Here is a 20,036-nt window from a genome sequence, read left to right on the forward strand (position 1 = left end):
ACTTGAACTTCCAGTTTTGTTTTTTTTTATTAACAACTTCCATGATTGTAAACAATATCCCATAGTAATGCCCTCCCTCCTCACACTTTCCCCTTTGAAACTCCATGCTCTATCATATCCCCACCCCCTCTCAATCAGTCTCTTTTATTTTGATGTCATGATCTTTTCCTCCTATTATGATGGTCTTGTGTAGGTAGTGTCAGGCACTGTGAGGTCATGGATATCCAGGCTATTTTGTGTCTTGGGGAACACGTTGTAAGGAGTCCTACCCTTCCTTTGGCTCTTACATTCTTTCTGCCATCTCTTCCACAATAGACCCTGAGCCTCCAGTCCAATTAGAGGGCAGTTAGTTTCTACCATGTAGATGTGCCACTATTGCACCTGTTGGCTCATTTGGCCTGGCTGGCAAAATTTAAGACTTGCAGTGTCCACTGTTGAATATCTTCACTGGTTGTTTCTCTCTCTCCCATTGAACTGCATGCAGAATGGCTTCTTCCAGCTTTCTGTCAGCTGGTCTACATGGAAGCAGTTATCAGCTCAATTCCAGCAGTATTTCTCAGTGGCCTTGCAGTCCAAGTATGTGGTGTCTTTAGCAATAGGGTCTTACCATCTATTCCTGGTGGTAAACCAAGGGCCTTGGCAATGGCCTATAATGTTTTGGGGCATCAGGGAACTCCCTGACCAACAACTCACTGTGAACTTCCAGGTTTAAAAAAATATTTTTATTTATATGAGAGAGAGACAGACACAGACTATGAGCATACCAGCCTTACTGCTGCAAGTGAACTCCACATTCATGCACCACTTTGAGCATCTGGCTTGATGTGTATGCTAGGGAATTGAACCATGGCCGACAGGCTTTGCAAGCAAGTGCCTTTAACTGCTGATCCATCTCTCCAGCTCTGAAACTTTTAGTTTCAGTTCCAGGTTAATTTTAAAAGATCTTATGTTTTCTTTTGTTTCAGTGTTTAATAATTTGAAAACTGGACTGTATTTTGATTCATTTTAATTCTGAACTTTGAAGTATTTGTGTTTGCTTCTTTAATTCACAATACTCAGCACCATGGACCATTTGATTATTTGTTATAATCTGTAGATGGCAAAGTGGACTTTAACAATTAGAGAGTGCTGGGTGTGGTGGCGCATGCCTTTAATTCCAGCACTAGGGAGGCAGAGTTAGGAGGATCACGGTGAGTTCAAGGCCATCCTGAGACTCCATAGTAAATTCCAGGTCAGCCTGGGCTACAGTGAGATCCTACTTCAAAAAAATTAAAAAATAAAAATAAAAATTAGAGAGATATGCTGGAGAAATGGCTTAGTGGTTAAGACGCTTGCCTGCAAAGCATAATGACCCAAGTTTGACATCCCTGAACCCACATAAACCAGCTGCACAAAGTGGCGTATGCATTCAGAGTTCATTTGCCGTGGCTAGAGGCCCTGATGTGCTTATTCTCTCTCTACCTACCTACCTGTCTCTCAAAATAAATAAATAAAAATGTTCTTTAAAAAATATTTTTATTCCCGGGTGTGGTGGTACATGCCTTTAATCTCAGCACTTGGAAGACAGAGGTATGAGGATCACCATGAGTTCGAGGCCATCCTGAGAGTAGTGAATTCCGGGTCAGCCTGAACTAGAGTGAAACCCTACCCTACAAACAAACAAAAAAAAATTATTTATTTGCAAGCAGAGAGAAAAAAGAGATAAGAGAATAGGCACACTAGGGCCTCCAGCTGCTACAAATTAATTCCAGATGCATTTTTAAAGTGTACTTTGCCATCTACAGATTACAACAAATAGTCTAATGGTCCATGGTGCTGAGTTTTGTGAATTAAAGAAATAAGCCTGTGTCCTTTGGCTTTGCAGTCAAGTGCCTCAACTGCTAAGCCATTTCTCCAGCCCAAAATGTAATTTTAAAAAAAATTTAGCTGGGCATGGTGGCTCACACCTTTAATCCCAGCACTTGGGAGGTTGTAGGAGGATTGCCCTGAGTTCGAGGCCACCCTGAGACTCCATAGTGAATTCCAGGTCAGCCTGACCTAGAGTGAGACCCTACCTCAAAACACCAAAAAAAAAAAAAAAAAAAAAAGACAAGCATGATGGCACATACCTTTGATCCCAGCACTTGAAAGGTGAAGGCAGGAGGATCAGGAGTTCAAGGACACCTTACCTATATGGTGAGGTTGAGACTGGCCTGAGCTACGTGAGACCCACTCTCACTCTGGTCTCCAGATTAGAGAGATGAAGTGGGAAAGAGACTCAGAGATTAATAAGAACCTGTGTCCTAAGAGTTAAATATGAAGCTATATAATGACTTTTGTAGCAACTAAGAGGCAGTATTTTGAGAAGGAATTTATTTTTAAAATAATAAGATGATAAGATATGGAAAATAAAAGGCTGAAGAGCAGAAAGTTAAATGACACTGGAACAGTAAATCAACTCTTGGGTGTATATTTTCCCTCCTTTCCCCTTTAATGAATAAGGTGGGTTTTTTTTTTTTTTTTTTTGAGACAGGGTCTTGCTCTAGCCCAGACTGAGCTGGAGCTCACTCTGTTGCTGAAGCTGGCTTTCAGCTCCTGGTGGTCCTCCTACCTCAGCCTCCTGATTGCTGAGATGATGAGCACAAGCTGCCACGTCAGGTGCAAGGGTATATTTTTCTAATAAGGCAGTAATTTTCTTCAGAGAAGAAAGTGTTATTTAGAGGTAGTCACAGCTAATCCTCACATACATTCTTGGAAAATGTGTCTGAAAGGCAAGACTATCCCTCCTTTACTCACTGTAGCCAGCTTATCCAGTTTTACTGTGAGACAAGCTTTAGAAGGTATTTCTGAATTGGAATAGTGTAATGTCCCTTGCATTTATAGACTATCAAGGAAACTAAATCTAAACTGAGAATGTAGAGATGGATCCCTGTCCATAGAGAAAGTGTTGGGAGAAAATTTCCAAATAGAATCTTTTGTTGCCAGACTTGCTTGACAAGCCCTTATGGTCCACATTTCTCAGAGTTTCTTCTGCTTTTTTTCATGGGAGTTTTTTCGAATATGGCTTTTTAGCCAACATGTGAAGACAGTCTTCCAGTGTTTCATCTGTCCGTTTACTGCTGTCTTTCAGGACAGATGCTCGGCTAATTTTATTAAGGACTGTGACTTTTTATCAACAGACAGCTGACAAATAACGGTTGTAGGATATCAGGTGGCTGATGATGTACATTCCTAAAACTAGAAATGTATATTTAAAGATCTGTCCTGCTCCCCATTTCTGGGAATCAAACCTGAGGGTTCATACATTCTAGGCAAGCACTTTGCCCCTGAGTTCTACCCGCCAGTATCACCTAGCCTTTTTAATATTCTAGTGAATTGTTACCAAGTACTTAAATCAGTTTTCAAAATGTTTGTTTGTTTTCAAGGTAGGGTCTCACTGTAGCCCAGGCTGACCTAGAACTCACTTTGTAGTTCTAGGCTGGCCTTGAACTCACAGCAAACTCACAGTGATCCCCCTACCTCTGCCTCCCAAGTGCAAGGATTAAAGGCATGCACCATCATGCTTGGCTTGTTTTTATTTATTTAAAAATATTTTTATTTATTTGTTTGAGAAAGAGAGAGAGAGGGAAATAGAGAATGGGTGCTCCAGGGCCTCCATTGAGCTCCAGACTCATGTGCCACCTGTGCATCTAGCTTATGTGGGAACTGGAGAATCGATTCCTGGATTCTCAAGACTTGGCGGACAAGTGCCTTAATGACTAAACCATCTCTTCAGCCCCACATTCATCATTTTTTAAAAATTTATTTATTTGAGAGCAATAATGAAAGAGGCAGATAGAGAGAGAGAATGGGCACGCCAGGGCCTCCACCACTGCAAATGAACTCCAGATGTGTGTGCCCCCTTGTGCATCTGGTTAACGTGGGTCCTGGGAAATCGAGCCTCAAACCGGGGTCCTTAGGCTTCATAGGCAAGCACTTAACCGCTAAGCCATCTCTCCAGCCCACACTCATCATTTTTAGTGTCTACACAATATTCCATTATATTAAATACCATAGTATTTAGCCAAACCCTTTTTGGTAAGCTTTTAGATTGCTTCCAGTGTTTTATGTTATAAACATTCTTGTACTATTTAGTTATGTTTCATCATGTGCATTTATGTTTCTTTTTAGAATAAATTATAAAATAGTTTAGTTGGATCAAATTGTGTACATTTCTTTTTTTTTTTTTTTTTTTGGTTTTTCAAGGTAGGGTCTCACTCTGGCTCAGGCTGACCTGGAATTCATTATGTAGTCTCAGGGTGGCCTCGAACTCTTGGAGATCCTCCTACCTCTGCCTCCCGAGTGCTGGGATTAAAGGCGTGCGCCACCACGCCCGGCTAAATTGTGTACATTTCAAGAGTACCCCACCCCCTTGGGGTAGGGTGTTGCGTTAGCCCAGGCTGACCTGGAATTCACTATGTAGTCTCAAGCTGGTCTCAAACTCATATTGATTGTTGCAGTCAGTTTCACATTGCTGGTAGAAATCACCCAACCAAGAACAGCTTGTGGGAAAAAGAGGTTTATTTTGGCTTACAGGCTCGAGGGGGAAGCTCCATGATGGTAGGGAAAACGACGACATGAGCAGAGGGTGGACATCATCCCCTCATCAACATCAGGTGGACAACAGCAATAGGAGAGTGTGCCAAACAGTGGCCCGGGGAAACTAGCTATAGTACCCATAAGCCCGCCCCAACAATACTCTGCCTCCAGGAGGCGTTAATTACCAAATCTCCATTAGCTGGAGACCTAACATTCAGAACACCTAAGTTTATGGGGGACACCTGAATCAAACCACCACATTGATCCTCCTACCTTGGTCTCCCAAGCGCTGGGATTAAAGGTATGGGCCATCATACCCGGCCAACTAGTTTAAATTCTTATCCAGAGTATTTGGAAATGTTTTCTTCTCTCTAACCTGTCCATACTATGTTCTGCCTTGTGTTAAATTCACCCAGCTATGAGGCAAGAAAGATGACTGTTTAAAGGTGATTGCTTGCAAAAGCTTGATGCCTGGGTTCCATTCTCCAGTACCCACATACAGCCAGCCACTGACCATCTCCCCAGTCTCTGCAAAAGCATTTTAATGTGGGTGATTTGGATGTTGTAATACATAAGAAAGCCCTTTAATAAGATGCTAGCAAGCTTTGCTTATAAGTGAGGCAAAAAGAGTAATTAAGAGGAAAGCAAGTAAAATAGATGAAATGAGCAGAAATACAGGGAGACATTTCATGTATTTTTTAAAACTTAATGAGATGTTTTCCAAGTTTTATATAGTAGCCTTCTTTGAGCCATAAATCTGTAACTCACAAGTGCTTGAAAAGAAATTAGTTTAGATGGAAAATTGAAATTCTTGGCTTTATTGTACACATATTCAATAAGGAAGCAATGCTGGCTTTAACTTGCTTTACTTGCAGGTATATAAATGCGCTGTATGGACAGTAAACTACAAACACTGAAACTTACATGAATGTTTTAATATGTTAAATAAAACTTTCAATGGTTTTGATATATATTTAATAATAGTCATAATTATTACCATGCTATAACATTTAATTAAGTTTAAGTATGTTTAAACTATGTCTGACATCAGTTTTTTATAGCTAGGCCTCAGCATTTCTGGGACCAACCTGAAGGAGAAAAAATTACAGCAGTCCAAGAAGCTATTGCTGAAATCTGTGTGTGAAGTATAGGTTAGTCTAGGCTATTTATTTATTTATTTGGGCATTTTTGAGATAGGATCTTACCTAGCCCAGGCTATCCTCCAACTCACTATGTAACTTAGGATCCCACTCAAGTCCTGGTATTCCAAGTGTATGCCACCATGCCCAGATGAAATTTGTTTTGTTTTGTTTTGTTTTGTTTTTTTCCCCAAGGCAGGGTTTCACTATAGCTCAGGCTGACCTGGAATTTACTATGTAATCTCAGGGTGGCCTCAAACTCCTGGCTATCCTCTTACCTCTGCCTCCCAAGTGCTGGGATTAAAGGCATGTGCCACCATGCCCAGCAAAATTTAGTTTTTTTTTTTTTTTAACAAGGCTGTCACAGACATCCTTTATTTGCTCTTCTGTACTTAAGACCATCTACTAGAAATTGAGGAGATTCAGCCACTGTTTTACTAAATCTCCAATTTAAAAATTTTTATTTATTTATTTGTAAGGAGAGAGAGAGAGAGAAAGAAAAGAAAGAAGCATGCCATTGCAAACAAATTCCAGATGCGTGCCTGCACCACTTTGTGCATCTGGCTTCACATGGGACCTGGGAAATTGAACCTGGGCCATCAAGCCTTACAAGCAGGTGTCCTTAACAGCCATCTGTCCAGCTCATACTCTCTCTAAGTATTTTTCCATCTAGAAACTGAAGCTGGGGATACAGAGGTCCCAGTCATGGATAGATTGTGCCTGAAGAACACATAATCCCAGGTCAGTTCTCAAGGCGTACTGTCATGGATACTAGTGTTTGAGTTGCCCTTTAACCTAAGTCTACGTGTTGGAACATGACCCTCTTGACTTAGGATCACACTGTGTAGCCCAGGCTGGCCTAGAACTCATGGTAATTCACCATGCCTGGCAGAATTGTTGAGAATTTTTGAACCTGAACTTTTCATACTTTTCAACCTTGGCTGTCTTTAACAAATACAAGATTGTATGATTCCTATGAAACAAAGCTTAATAGAAGCAAAGGTAGTGACGTTACTGAACCAAATAAGTGTGAGATCCTAGAATATATATTTTTCATACCAAATCTGCCTTTTATTACACACCCACACTCCCAGCCTCGGTAAAGAATCACACATGGTTTTGCCCCTAGGGAACTAGAGACCAGTCAGACATAAAGCTTAGTGACCATCAAAACTGGAAGTCACTCCTAGTCCTGCCATGACTGTTGAGGGATGATTTCTATTGTCTGTGCAGCTTGACTGTGTGTAATCATTTGTTAGTTAAATGCTTTAAATCAAAGGGCAACATCAGTAGTATTAAATTTTTGTGCTATCTAAAAAGGTGATGCAATATTGGAAGAATTTGCTGGTATTACTTTTTGTTTTGTGAAGTAGGGTTTCTCTCTAGCCCAGACTGACCTGGAACTCACTATGTAGTCTCAGGCTGACCTCAAAAACATAGCAGTTCTCTTACCTCTGCCTCCCAAAAGCTGGAATTAAAGGCATATGTTGTCATGCCTGGCTTGGTATTACTTTTAAAAGTTTATTTATTTATTTATTTGAGAGAGAGAGAGAGAGAGAGAGGGAGGGAGGGGGAGAGGGAGAGGGAGAGGGAGAGAGAAAGAGGCAGGTAGACAGAGAGAGAGAGAGAATGGATGTGTCATAACCTCTAGCCACTGCATGCAAACTCCAGGCACGTGTGCCACCTTATGTATCTCGCTTTCTGTGGATATTGGAGAATCAAACCTGGGTCCTTTGGCTTTGCTGGCAAGCATCTTAACTGTTAAGCCATCTCTCCAGCCCTGATATTCCTTTTAAAACCTTTCATTTATCAGTTCAATACTGGTTGATAGTATTAACTGTAATTCAGTAAGAAAACCATGCAGTATTTGGGCTAGAGAGATGGCTTAGCTGTTAAGGTGCTTGCCTGCAAAGCCAAAGGACCCAGGTTTGATTCCCCAGGACCCATGTAAGCCAGATGCACAAGATGGTGCATGTTTCGGGAGTTAGTTTGCAGTGGCTAGATGCCCTGGTTCTCTCTCTCTCTCAAATAAATAAAAATAAAATATTTTTTTAAATAAAATATTTTTTAATTCAGTATTTGATGTTTCTTTGCCATCAGTTAAGTACTTTTGCATATATTATCTCAGTTTACTCAGAGATCCCCCTGTGAGAAATGATGTGCTCAAATCATTTTCAGGACGAAAATTATGGGTTCAGAGAAGTTAGGTGCTAATGTTTACATTTCTCAACTAATAAGAGGCTTAAGTCTAAAGATTTTTTCAGGCCTTTCACAGATGCTTTCTGTCAAATCATCTAATATGAAAATACACTGGTGACTAAAACACATAATAAATTTTAGATTTAATAATCTAGTTTATAGTAAATATCATATAGATACAACTTGGGATAAAAGCAAAAGAATCTTTGAAAATGGAATAATTACACCTTGTGACAAAATAATTTCCACCATGCTTTATATTTGAAACTGAGGAAATAAGAGAGAAATTTTTGTCAAGTTCACTGTATTTTGTGAGGAAATGACTAATTTCTCCATTTTAAAAAATAATACCTTTCAGATATTTCGACAAGAAAGAAATCTCTCTTCTAAGATGGAATCTGTGATTTGGGAATGTGGTTGATCAACTTGGTGTGTTGGCCAGATGTGCCCTGTGTAATAAAATGAAAAGAAGAGACAAGATGATGTCATTTTCCCATATTGTGAAACCAAAAACAAATACCTTTTGTGAGACCAGGTTAACAAACTTCTGACGGTGCAGAGTTGAAGAACTTAAGAGTGAGATAGGGGAGAAGCTTTCAAGCTGAGACCTGCGGGCATACATTGATCTAAAGCACAGATCGAGGAGGCTGGTCATCTAAATCTCACTCAAATCCAGGAAGAATGGCTATGAGTTGGATCATCTTTTACCTTTGGCTCTTGACTATGCTTGTGGGGCATATAGGTGGGCACAGTTTGTTTTCTTGTGAACCTATTACCTTGAGGATGTGCCAAGATCTGCCTTATAATACTACCTTCATGCCTAATCTTCTGAACCATTACGACCAACAGACAGCAGCTTTAGCAATGGAGGTAAGACTTGAACTCTTCTTTGACATAACTTAGAAAATAATTTACATTGACTTGTCAGCCTAATCTAAGATGTTTGATAAACAACAGGGAATACATTGCTGTTTTTTAATTACGTCTTGTAAATTTGAAAATTTATATAGTTTGGCTTATGCTGTGGTACCTGGGGAATACTGCTCAATCTATTTATTGATTTATCATCTAACTATTTATGTATTTAACTTTGTGTGTATGATTGTGTGAGTTCAGGGAGGCCAGGACATATGTGTGGAGGTCAGAGGATGGCTTCAGGTGTTGGTCTTCACCACCCACCTTGTTTTGTGGCAGGGTGTCCTTGTTGTTTATCATTGTGTACACCAGTCTAGCTGGCTCATGAGCTTCCTGGATTCTCCTGCCTCCACCTCCCCTCTCTCTGTAGGAGGGCTCAGATTGTAAATACTTGCTACTGTGGCTTGTCTCACATGAGTTCTGGGGATCTGAACTCAGATTGTCACATTTACAGAGCAAGTGCTTTGCTTTTTTTTTTTAGGCAAGCCCAACAGACTGGCTCGTTTGCTCGCTCTTTCTTTCTTTCTTTCTTTCTTTCTTTCTTTCTTTCTTTCTTTCTTTCTTTCTTTATTTCTTTCTTTCTTTCTTTTCTCCCCCCCCTCTCTCTTATGCAAGACAGTGAGAACAAGAGAGAGAGAATTGGCACACTAGGGCCTCCAGCCACTGTAACTGAATGCCAGATGTGTGCGCCATCTAGTGCACATGTGTGACCTTGTGCACTTGCGTCACTTTGTGTGTCTGGCTTATATGAGGCCTGGAGATTAGAACATGGGTCCTTAGGCTTCACAGGCAAGCACTTTAACTGCTAAGCCATCTCTCCACTTACCAAGTGCTTTGTTACCCAGAGTCATCTCCCCAACCCCTTGAATTTTTTTTGTTTTTGTTTTTTTGATTTTTTGAGGTAGGGTCTCACTGTAGCCCAGGCTGACCTGGAATTCACTATATAGTCTCAGGGTGGCTTTGAATTCATAGCGATCCTCCTACCTCTGCTTCCTGAGTGCTGGGATTAAAGGCATGTGCTACCTTGTGCATCTGGCTTACGTGGGTACTGGGGAATCAAAACTGGGTCCTTAGGCTTCACAGGCAAGTGCCTTAACCACTAAGCCATCTCATCCCCAGTTCCTTTGCTTTTAAAAGTAAACTAATAAGGCCAGCTTGGTGCTGCACACCTTTAATTCCAGCACTCAGGAGGCAGAGGTAGGAGGATCACTGAGGCCAGCCTGGGACTACAGAGTGAGTTCCAGGTCAGCCTGGGCTACAGTGAGACCCTACCTCAAAAAAAAAACACAAAGAAACAAAAAAGTAGACTAATAGCCAAGTGTAGCAGTTTAAGTTTATAATCCCAGCACTTGAGAGGTGGAACTGAGATCAGGAGTTTCGAGGCCATCTTTAACTATATGAGACTGTCTCAAAACATAAATTAAATTAAAGCTAATAATAATTACATAAGCTTTTTTTTTTTTTTTTTTTTGAGGTAGGGTCTCACTCTAGTCCAGGCTGACCTGGAATTCACAAAGTAGTTTCAGGGTGGCCTTGAACTCACAGCTGTCTTCCTGCTTGTGCCTCCCCATTACTGGGCTTAAAGGCATGTGCCACCATGCCCAGCTTTACATAAGCTTTTTTTAAAAAATAGTACAAAATGCAAATGTATCTACTAAGTACTTGCCACATAGCAAGCACTTTGTGATAGTTTTACCATTTATTCATATGCTCACTATAACATGGCCACATAATATAATTTAGAGAAAATGTTTAATACTTTAATCAGTTTGATAGTGCTTTCATCAAGTGGAAGCCTGCATGTTTTGGAATTTGTTACAGTAAAAGTCAACATTGCTTCAAAGTAGACTAATATAAAACAGGCTGGGGAAATTTAGGAAAGGTTATTAATTTATAGATTTTAAACTGCAGTAGGCACTTAATGCAAAATATTTGATCATCATTAGTAAACATTGGACAGAATGTTTTCTGCTCAGCCTCTGTTTTGTCAAGGTTGAACTAGTGAAGAAGATGGGCTATAGACCATCAGATTAGGCATATGAAGGACAGTACTGTTGAAAACCAAGATCTAGCTCCTAGCATGTTAGCTGTGATACTCTGCTGTGTATTAAAGTCATTTACCAAAAACATTGAAATGCCTTCATTTTTGCTTTCACTAAGTTGTAATTCCTTTGGAGTAAGAAACAAGTCATAAAGATGTTTGTACTGCCTTGGGTTCAACTTCTGACTCTACATGTTGTAGGTTGAAGACTTTGTATGAATTTCTCATGTAACATATTTTCCTAATTTATAAAAAGAGAATAATAGTGAAGCTTCCCCTTTTGTGTGTACATGTGGGTGTGTGTATACCGTGTGCACTCCACAACACATGTGTGGTCAGTCAGAGGACAGCTTCAGGTGTGTCAGTCCTTACCTTCTATCTTGATGAGGCAGTCTCTCATCGCTTACCATTGCACCTCCCAGACTAGCTGGCCTGCAAGCTTCCAGACAATTCTCTTGCCTCTACCTCCATTTTCACCCTAGGCACACATGGATTAGCATTGCAGTGTCTGGCTTTGTATGTGTTCTGGGCACCCCAATTCAGGTAGTCATGTTTGCATGACAAGCTCTGAGCCATCTTCCCAGTTCCATAACCTGGTTATTTTAAATGTGATTATTCACAATCAGAAAATTGAGTGTTCTCACATTATGTATTGAGAGCTCATCTGTATGACCAGTTGAAACTGAGACATGGGAAAAATGTCAATCTACTAGTGAAGATCCTCTCTTAATGTGTTAATTCCTCTCCTTCCAAAATATGCATATCAATACATAAACACTAATTTTTCTTTTTCTTTTAAAACAAACCTAAAAAAACAACAACAGGGTCTACTGTATCTCAGGCTGGGCTTGAACTTGCTATTGAGTTGATGCTGACCTTGAATTTCTGATCCTTTTGCCTCCACCTCTGCAGTGCTGGGTTTATAGGTGTACACCATCATACTCAACTTCTAAGTTCTTAACTTGGTATTTCCGCACTCCTCTCCCACCAGTAGCTTTTTACTATGAACCCCTCCTCCCCAAAAAGTCCACATTTCTGAGTTTTCCACATCATTTTAAGATGTCCAAATTGCTAAGCAAATTATTGGGTCCTATCCAGCATGGAACAGTAATCAACAAGCTGTCAGTTTAGTGACAGTTATTTATAAGGCTAAGTTATTTATAAGATCTAAGCAGGCTTTTTCCTTTCACTAAATAATCGATCTGCATAGGCTAATAAGGCCAGAAGTGTTTAGCACTAAAAGAGGACAGGAGGGCTGGAGAGATGGCTTAGCGGTTAAGCGCTTGCCTGTGAAGCCTAAGGACCCCGGTTTGAGGCTCGGTTCCCCAGGTCCCACGTTAGCCAGATGCACAAGGGGGCTCACGCATCTGGAGTTCGTTTGCAGAGGCTGGAAGCCCTGGCTTGCCCATTCTCTCTCTCTCCCTCTATCTTTCTCTCCGTGTCTGTCGCTCTCAAATAAATAAATAAAATAATAAAAAAAAAATTAAAAGAGGACAGGAGGATTGTATTTTAACTTTTTGGTGTTTTTCATCTTTTGTGGTCCTGTAATTTTAGTTCCTGTGGAGAAGAACTTTGCTCAGTCTCTTCGAGTTATTTGAGTGCTATTTTATTTTATTTTTTTGAGAAACTAGGTCTTTATGAGATAATGAGAAGACTCACATAGTTTGTTTGCTTCCACTTCCTGTTTTCCTCTGTAGTTCTCATTAAAGAATTTCTGTTATTTAAGGTTTTCTTACAGTGGGAGCATAGAAATTATAAGCAGGATAGATTCTAGTAGAAAAATAGAGCCTAGGGGTGGAGAGATGGGTTAGCAGTTAAGGTGCTTGCCTGCAAAGCCTAAGAATCCAGTTTCCATTCCCCAGTACCCACCTAAGCCAGAAACACAAGTTGACACATGTGTCTGGAGTTAGTTTGCAGTGGCTAGAGGCCCTGGTGTACCCATTCTCTCCCTTTCTCTCAAATAATTTATATATATATATATATATATATATATATATATATATATATATATATATGTTTTTTTTTGAGGTAGAGTCTCACTCTAGCCCAGGCTGATCTGGAATTCACTATGTAGTCTCATGGCAATCCTCCTACCTCTGCCTCCCTAGTGCTGGGATTAAAGGCGTGTACCACCACGCCTGGCTCTATAAAATATTTTTTTTTAAAAAAGAGGGCTAGAGAAATGCCTTAGTAGTTAAGGAGTTTGCCTGCGAAGGAAAGGGACCCAGGTTCAATTCCCCAGGACCCATGTAAGCCAGATGCACAAGGGGCTCATGCATCTGGAGTTTGCAGTGACTAGAGGCCCTGGTGTGCCTATTCTCTCTCTCTCTCTCTACTTGCAAACAAATAAATAAAATTAAAAAAGAAATCAGAGCCTAAAAGTTTGAGTATCTTTGGTATCTTTTTAAAGAAATATTTAAAAATATTTACTTGACATATAGCAGTTGTACAAATCTATGTGGTAGTGGTGCAATTTCACAACTATATATAGTGTATAATGTTAGGATCAGAGTAGTTGGCATTTCTGTAACCTCAGACACTTATTTCGTCGTGATGGAAACATTTAAAAATCTTCTCTACTAGCTAATTATTGGCAGCCATAGTTAAGCAATTGTGCTACAGAACATTAGAAGTTATTTCTATGATATAGCTGCAGCTTTCAAATTCTTTCCACTACCTACCACATTACGTCTTTGGTGTTCATTAAGAATAAAGTATGTTTGAACCAGTCTCTTGGTTAAATAAAAATTTTAACATAAATGAATTTTATCTTTAAGGGCTGGAGAGATGCACAGTGGTTAAGGTGCTTGCATACAAAGACTGACAACCGGGTTTGATTCTCCAGTGCTCATATAAAGCCAGGTGCACAAAGTGGCGCATGTGTCTGGAGTTCATTTGCAGCGGTTGGAGGACCTGGCATGCCCATTCTTTCTGTCTCTTTTCTCTCTCTGCTTACAAATAAATAAACAAATAAATAGAAATATTAAACAAAATAATTTTATCATTAAAATTTCTTTATTTTTATTTTTTTAACTGAACTCCAGACGCATGTGCCACCTTGTGCATCTGGCTTACAAGGGTCCTGGGGAATCAAATCTGGGTCCTTAGGCTTCTCAGGCAAGCACCTTAACTGCTAAATCATCTCACCAGTCATTAAGATTTCTTTGAAAAGCAGTTCTTTTAAAATATATAAACAAAGCCGGGTGGGGTGGTGCACACCTTTAATCCCAGCACTCGGGAGGCAGAGGTAGGAGGATTGCCTTGAGTTCGAGGCCACCCTGAGACTCCTTAGTGAATTCCAGGTCAGCCTGGGCTACAGTGAGACCCTACCTCAAAAAACCAAGTATGTATGTGTGTATATATATATGTGTGTGTGTGTGTGTGTGTGTGTGTGTGTATGGTGGTGCACACTTTTTAATTTTTATTTGTTTGGGAGAGAGAGGGAGAGAATGGGCATACCAGGGCCTCCAGCCACTGCAAATGAACTCCAGATGCATGTGCAACCTTGTGTATCTGGTTTATTTGGGTACTGGGGAATCAAGCCTTGAACCAGGGTCCTTAGGCTTCACAGGCAAGTGCTTAACTGCTAAGCCATCTCTCCAACCCATGGTGTACACTTTTAATCCCAGCACTCAGGAGGTAGAGGTAGGAGGATTACCATAAATTTGAGACCACCCTGAGACTACATAATGAATTCCAGGTCATCTTGGGCTAGAGTGAGACCCTACCTCGAAAAATCAAAATAAATTATAAAATATGTAAACATAGTGCCTTTATCACATTTTTATTAGCATGTGGTATCCAATTATGTTAGTTTACTGTGTCAATGTAATTAAATACCTGAGAGGGTAAGCTTTCGAAGGAAAAAAAATTTGTTTTGGCTCATGGTTTTAGGAAGTTCAACCTGTAGTTGCTTGGTCCCATGTGCTAGAGCTCGTGGGAACTCGTGACAGGAAGTTCTTCACCTCATGGCAGAGGAAGCAGAGAGAACAACAACCTAGGAACTTCATATAACTTTCACAGGCATTTCCTAGGCGACCTACTTCTTCCATATCCACCTCCCAAAGTTTTCAGAACCACTCCAAATAGTGCTGTAGTTTCACATCATCTCTATTTTGATTATTGTATCACTGTGGTATATACCATGGTCATTTTCTTTTATTTTCTGTAAACAGGCAATGTAGTGGGTTTTCCCTCCCTTCCCTTCCTCTCCCCCTTTCCTTCCTCATTCTTACCTTCAAGACTACTTCATACAGAGTTGGGGAGATGGCTCAACAGTTAAAGGTGTTTGCTTGCAAAGCCTGCTGGCCTGGGTTCCATTCTCAACTTGCAGTCTTCCTGTCTCAGCATCCTGAGCTCTGGGATAACAGGCCTGTACCTATGAGCTGCCAGACATTTTTCCATCTTTTCCACACAGCCTCTTCCCACTCAGAAGCAACTCCTTCTTTTTAAAGGTATCATTTTGAACTCCAGACTTTTTTTTCATGTCAGCTTGGCAACATGCCAACATTATAAATTTTGAGGGAAGCTCATCTCACACAATAGTGTGAAAAACCTAAGCATCAAGTTTGTGGACCACAAAAGGATCTAACTTAAATACTTAAAGTATTTGATGTATTCTCAGTCTATTACAGTTACTAATTTAATATATTTTTCTGTATTTATGTGTGTGTGTACATATGTGTATGAGGTGTGTGTACATGCTGCAGTAAACATGTGAAGGTCACGGGTGTTTTTCCCTTCTTTATTTGACAGAGAAAGAGGGAGAGAGAATGGGCACACCAGGGTCTCCAGCCACTGCAAACGAACTCCAGACGTGTGCTCCCCCTTGTGCATCTGGCTAATGTGGGTCCTGGGGAATCAAACCTTGGTCCTTTGGCTTTGCAGGCAAGCACCTTAACCACTAAGCCATTGTTCCAGCCCTCCTTCCCCCTTCAGGAGGCAGGGTCCTTCTTGCCTCAGCTGTTATAGATTCTGGATTCTGCTGGCACTGTCTCCTATTGCCCGTTGGAGCCCTGAGATTACAGAAATATGTGCCTCTTTGCAATGGGCTTCACATGGGTACTAGGAAGAATCTAGCTCAGATCAGCAAGCCCACAGGCAAGTGCGTGGAACTGCTAAGCCATCTATCTCCCTTGCTCCATATCCCAGTTAATACTCTTACTGGGGCTCAAAATGTTCGTCTTTGGTAATGGGCACTTCTGTATGGTGGTTCCCAAGTGTTCTTGAAACCATATAATAGTGGTTAGTAAGTCACTTATTTTCTGAAATCATCTAAGCTTAGTTCATAAAATCCTACCCTCGAGCCTTTGATAGTCTGTAGTTGGAAATGGCTCTTCTGGGACACGGTGTGGTTACAGAGTCTGTTGATACCAAGTTAGTCATATTTAGCCATTTCGTGGAGAGCTAGGAAATATGTTTGCTGTTCTGGTTGCTTGTTTTATCTGTGCATGTATATTATTTATTTTGAGAGAGATAGAGAGAATAGGCATACCAGGGCCTTAAGTCACTGCGAACAAACTCCAGACGTATGCATCCCTCTGTGCGCATGTGTGACATTGCGTGCTTGTGTCACTGTGAGTCTGGTTTATGTGGGACTTGGGGATTTGAACATGAGTTCTTTGGCTTTGCAGGCAAGTGCCTTCACTGCTAAGCCTGTCTCAAGTCCTGCATCTACCTTTTAATTACTCAAAATAATGCTTTATGTACATGGATCTGTTTGAGTCTGTTTACGTTTCTTTTTGATGAGTTAAGTTGTTGGATCATACAGTAATTCTGTGTTAAAAATATTTTTTCTTCAGTGGTATGCTAGGGAAATGCACTCCCAAACTATGTTTAATTGTTTTAAAAAATACTGTCATACTGTTTTCTATAGTGGCAACACCATTTAGATTTCTACCAGTAAACGTCAAAGATTCTAATTTCTCTACTTTCTCATAGACAGCTCTTGTTATTTTTCTTCCTTTTTTTCTGTCCCTCCCTTCCTTCCTTCCATTGGATATGTAATATTTCTTCATTCAGTACCTATTGATGAGCGCTTGAGATTTTTTTTCCTGTCCTTTACTGTTATAAACAGTGCCATGTGTTTTCTCACACACGAGTGGATTTTTGCTAGTGTATTAAACAAAATTAAGAGCTGAAGAGATGGTTGAGCAGTTAAGGCACTTGCCTCCAAAGCCTAGGGACCCATGTTCGACCCTCCAGATCCCACATAAACCAGACATACAAGGTGACACAACTGCAAGGTTGCACAGGCACACTAGGTGGCACACCCATCTGAAGTGGCTGGAGGTCCTGGCGTGCCAATTTTCTCTCTCTCTCTCTTGCACTCCTGCTCATTAAAAAGTAAAATACAACCAGGTGTGGTGGCACACGCCTTTAATCCCAGCACTCGAGAGGCAGAGGTAGGAGGATTGCTGTGAGTTCCTGGCCACCCTGAGACTCCATAGTGAATTCCAGGTTAGCCTGGGCTAGAGTGAGACCCTATCTCGAAAAACCAAAAAAAAAAAAAAAAAAAAAAGTAAAATACAAGCCGGGCATGGTGGTGCACGCTTTTAATCCCAGCACTTGGGAGGCAGAAGTAGGAGGATCACTGTGAGTTCAAGGCCACCCTGAAATGACATAGTGAATTCCAGGTCAGCCTGGGCTAGAGGCAGGCCCTATCTTGAAAAACAAAAATAATAATAATAATAAATGAAATACAATAAAATAATTAAATTAAAAGCTGGGTATGGTGGTATACACCTTTTAATCTCAGTACTTGGAAGGTAGAGGTTTGAGGATAACCCAGGACAACAGAATGAGTTCCAGGTCAGCCTGGGGTAGTATGTGACTCTACCTTGAAAAAATAAACAAATAATAAATCAATTTAAAATTAAAGCCAACAACAAATAGGGACTTTGAGATAAAGTCATTAATTTTAGATTTTTTTAAAAAAAAGAACAGCTTAAAGTATGTATTGAGTCCACTTATTGTTGTTGCTTTTGTTTTGTGTTAAGAATGTAACTTAAGTAATTAAACCTAAAGGTTCACAAGAAAAATTTAATAACATTTCTGAGAACTGGGCTGAAGAGAAGGCTCAGTGGCTAAAGGTACTTGTTTGTAAAGCCTGATGACCTGGGTACAGTTCCCCAGAACCCATGTAAAGTTAGATATACACAGTGATCCTTTATAGAATTCATTTACAAGAGGTCCTACCATGCCAGTTTTCTTTCTCATAAATAAATACAATTGTTTCTAAAGAAATTCTGAAAATTGGCCAGACATAGTGGTGTATGCCTTTAATTCCAGCATAGGCAGAGGTAGGAGGATCACTGTGAGTTCTAGCTACCCTGAGCCTACGTAGTAACAGGTCATCCTGGGCTGGAGGGAAACCCTAGCTTGAAAAACCAAAGAAAAAAATCAAAACAACCCCCCCCCCACCCAGAGAGATGGCTTAGCAGTTAAGTTGCCTGTGAAGCCTGGGGACCCAAATTTGATTCCACAGGACCCATGTTAACCAAATGCACAAGGTGGTGCATGTATCTGGAGTTTGTTTGCAGTGGCTAGAAGTCCTGGTGCCCTCATTCTCTCTTGTCTACCTCCACCCTCCCCCAATAAATAAGTACCAAAATTTTTTAAAAACCTGCGAATTGATTTAAAAAACAACAACTGGGCATGGCCTATAATCATAGCATTCAGGAGGCTGAGACAGTAGGATTGTCATGAGTTTAAGGCCAATCTGGGCCATACAGTGAGTTCCAGACCAGCCTAGTCTACAAAGTGAGACCCTCAAAAGAAACAACAAGCTAAAAAAGTTGTAAAAAGGACATAGAGGCACACTGTATCTATTTAATTTTTTTTCTCTTTTTAATGAATTGACCATTACATTTCCATGTTTCTGAAATGGTCAACAGACCACAGATAGATATATCTTTGGGCTCCTCCTTGAAACCAGAAGCTTCAGCAAACTACCAGCCTTGGTTCAGGACCAGTCTATTCCCTTCTCTGTTCAGTGTTGGCTGTCCCACAGGTTTAAGTCAGGCTAGCTATTCTCCCATTTTAAAATTCCTAATATATGTTAATTTTGTCTTTACAATATTATTTTAAGGTATGAATCATGTATATGAAGAGGGACATTTCGAATTATAAAAAATAGCACTCAGGTGGCTGAGGTAGGAGGATCACCAGGAGTTTGAGGCCAACCTGAGGCTAATGAGTGAGTTCCAAGTCAGCCTAGACTAGAATGAGACCCTACCTTAAAAAAAGAGGGGTTGCTGGAGAGATGGTTCAGCTTAAGGTGCTTGCTTACAAAGCCTAATGGCCTGGGTTCAGTTCCCCAGTACCGACACGAAGCCAGATGCAGAGAGTGGTGTATGCATCTGTACATTTGCAGTGGCAAGAGTCCTGGTGTGCCTATACTCATTCTCTCTCTTTCTCTCTCTCTCTGTTTCTCTCCATTTTCAAATAAACAAAAAGGAGTGCCTGTTTCAGTATAATATGTTCTTTGTTGGTTTGCCTCTGTTAAATTTTCTCATCACTGTGACAGTATGCCTAACAGAAACAAGAGAGAAAAAATTTATTTTGGCTCACTGTTCAGGAGGTGTCTTTCACTTATAGTGCTCATAGTGGAGAAGGCATAGCAGAGTTGCTCAGTCCATGGCAGCAGAAATATGTGGTTCATAAGGTAGTGCACCAGAAAGCAGAGAACATGCTGGAATCAGCCACTGGGTTATAACCTTCAAAGGCCTTTCCCTATTAACCTGCTTCCACCAGCTAGGCCCCACCTCCTAAAAGGTTCCACAGCCTTCTAACATGGTATTACTATTTGAGAACAAGTGTTCAAAGTGTGAACCTCTGGGGACAGTTCGATTCAAAGGATAACAGTCTCAAATCAATCTAGGTGGAAAATGGCATCTCATTGATCTTCAGTACTTACAGAGAAAGAAATTCTTTCATAATAATTATTTCTGTAGCATTTTTGTGAGGAAGAGGAGGGAGGGGGGAAGAGAGAGAGAATGAAAATGGGTGTACCAGGGCCTTCTGTAAATGAACTCCAGAAGAGTGCACCACTTGGTGCATCTGGCTTTACGTAGATACTAGGGAATTGAACCTGGGCCTGCAGGCTTTGCAAGCAAGCACCTTTGACCACTGAGCCATTTCTATAGCCCTCCTTATAATTATTGATACATGAAGATTCATCATAC

The 20,036-nt window shown here is 40.5% G+C and overlaps 1 protein-coding gene and 2 non-coding genes across 5 annotated transcripts in view; 1 reads left to right on the forward strand and 2 right to left on the reverse strand.

Annotated features, from left to right (window-relative positions):
- The window catches only part of Fzd3 (frizzled class receptor 3), an 81,569-nt gene that overhangs the window by 3,483 nt on the left and 58,050 nt on the right, over positions 1-20,036 (forward strand). For 2 of the 3 annotated variants that reach the window (XM_045131341.1, XM_045131342.1), the window contains exon 2: positions 8,254-8,765. In XM_045131341.1, coding sequence (XP_044987276.1) covers positions 8,577-8,765 — 189 coding nt within the window. In that variant the 5' untranslated portion in view covers positions 8,254-8,576. Of the gene's footprint in view, positions 1-6,385; positions 6,438-8,253; positions 8,766-20,036 lie in introns of those variants that run through there. The other variant, XM_045131340.1, reaches the window with a different exon arrangement.
- LOC123453952 lies at positions 15,337-15,438 on the reverse strand. The gene has a single exon (XR_006633114.1). It is a non-coding gene; the product is annotated as a small nucleolar RNA U13 (small nucleolar RNA).
- LOC123453921 lies at positions 18,688-18,824 on the reverse strand. Its single transcript, XR_006633091.1, has one exon. It is a non-coding gene; the product is annotated as a small nucleolar RNA SNORA2/SNORA34 family (small nucleolar RNA).

This window comes from Jaculus jaculus, chromosome 12, assembly GCF_020740685.1.
Source record: "Jaculus jaculus isolate mJacJac1 chromosome 12, mJacJac1.mat.Y.cur, whole genome shotgun sequence".
NCBI lineage: Eukaryota > Metazoa > Chordata > Mammalia > Rodentia > Dipodidae > Jaculus > Jaculus jaculus.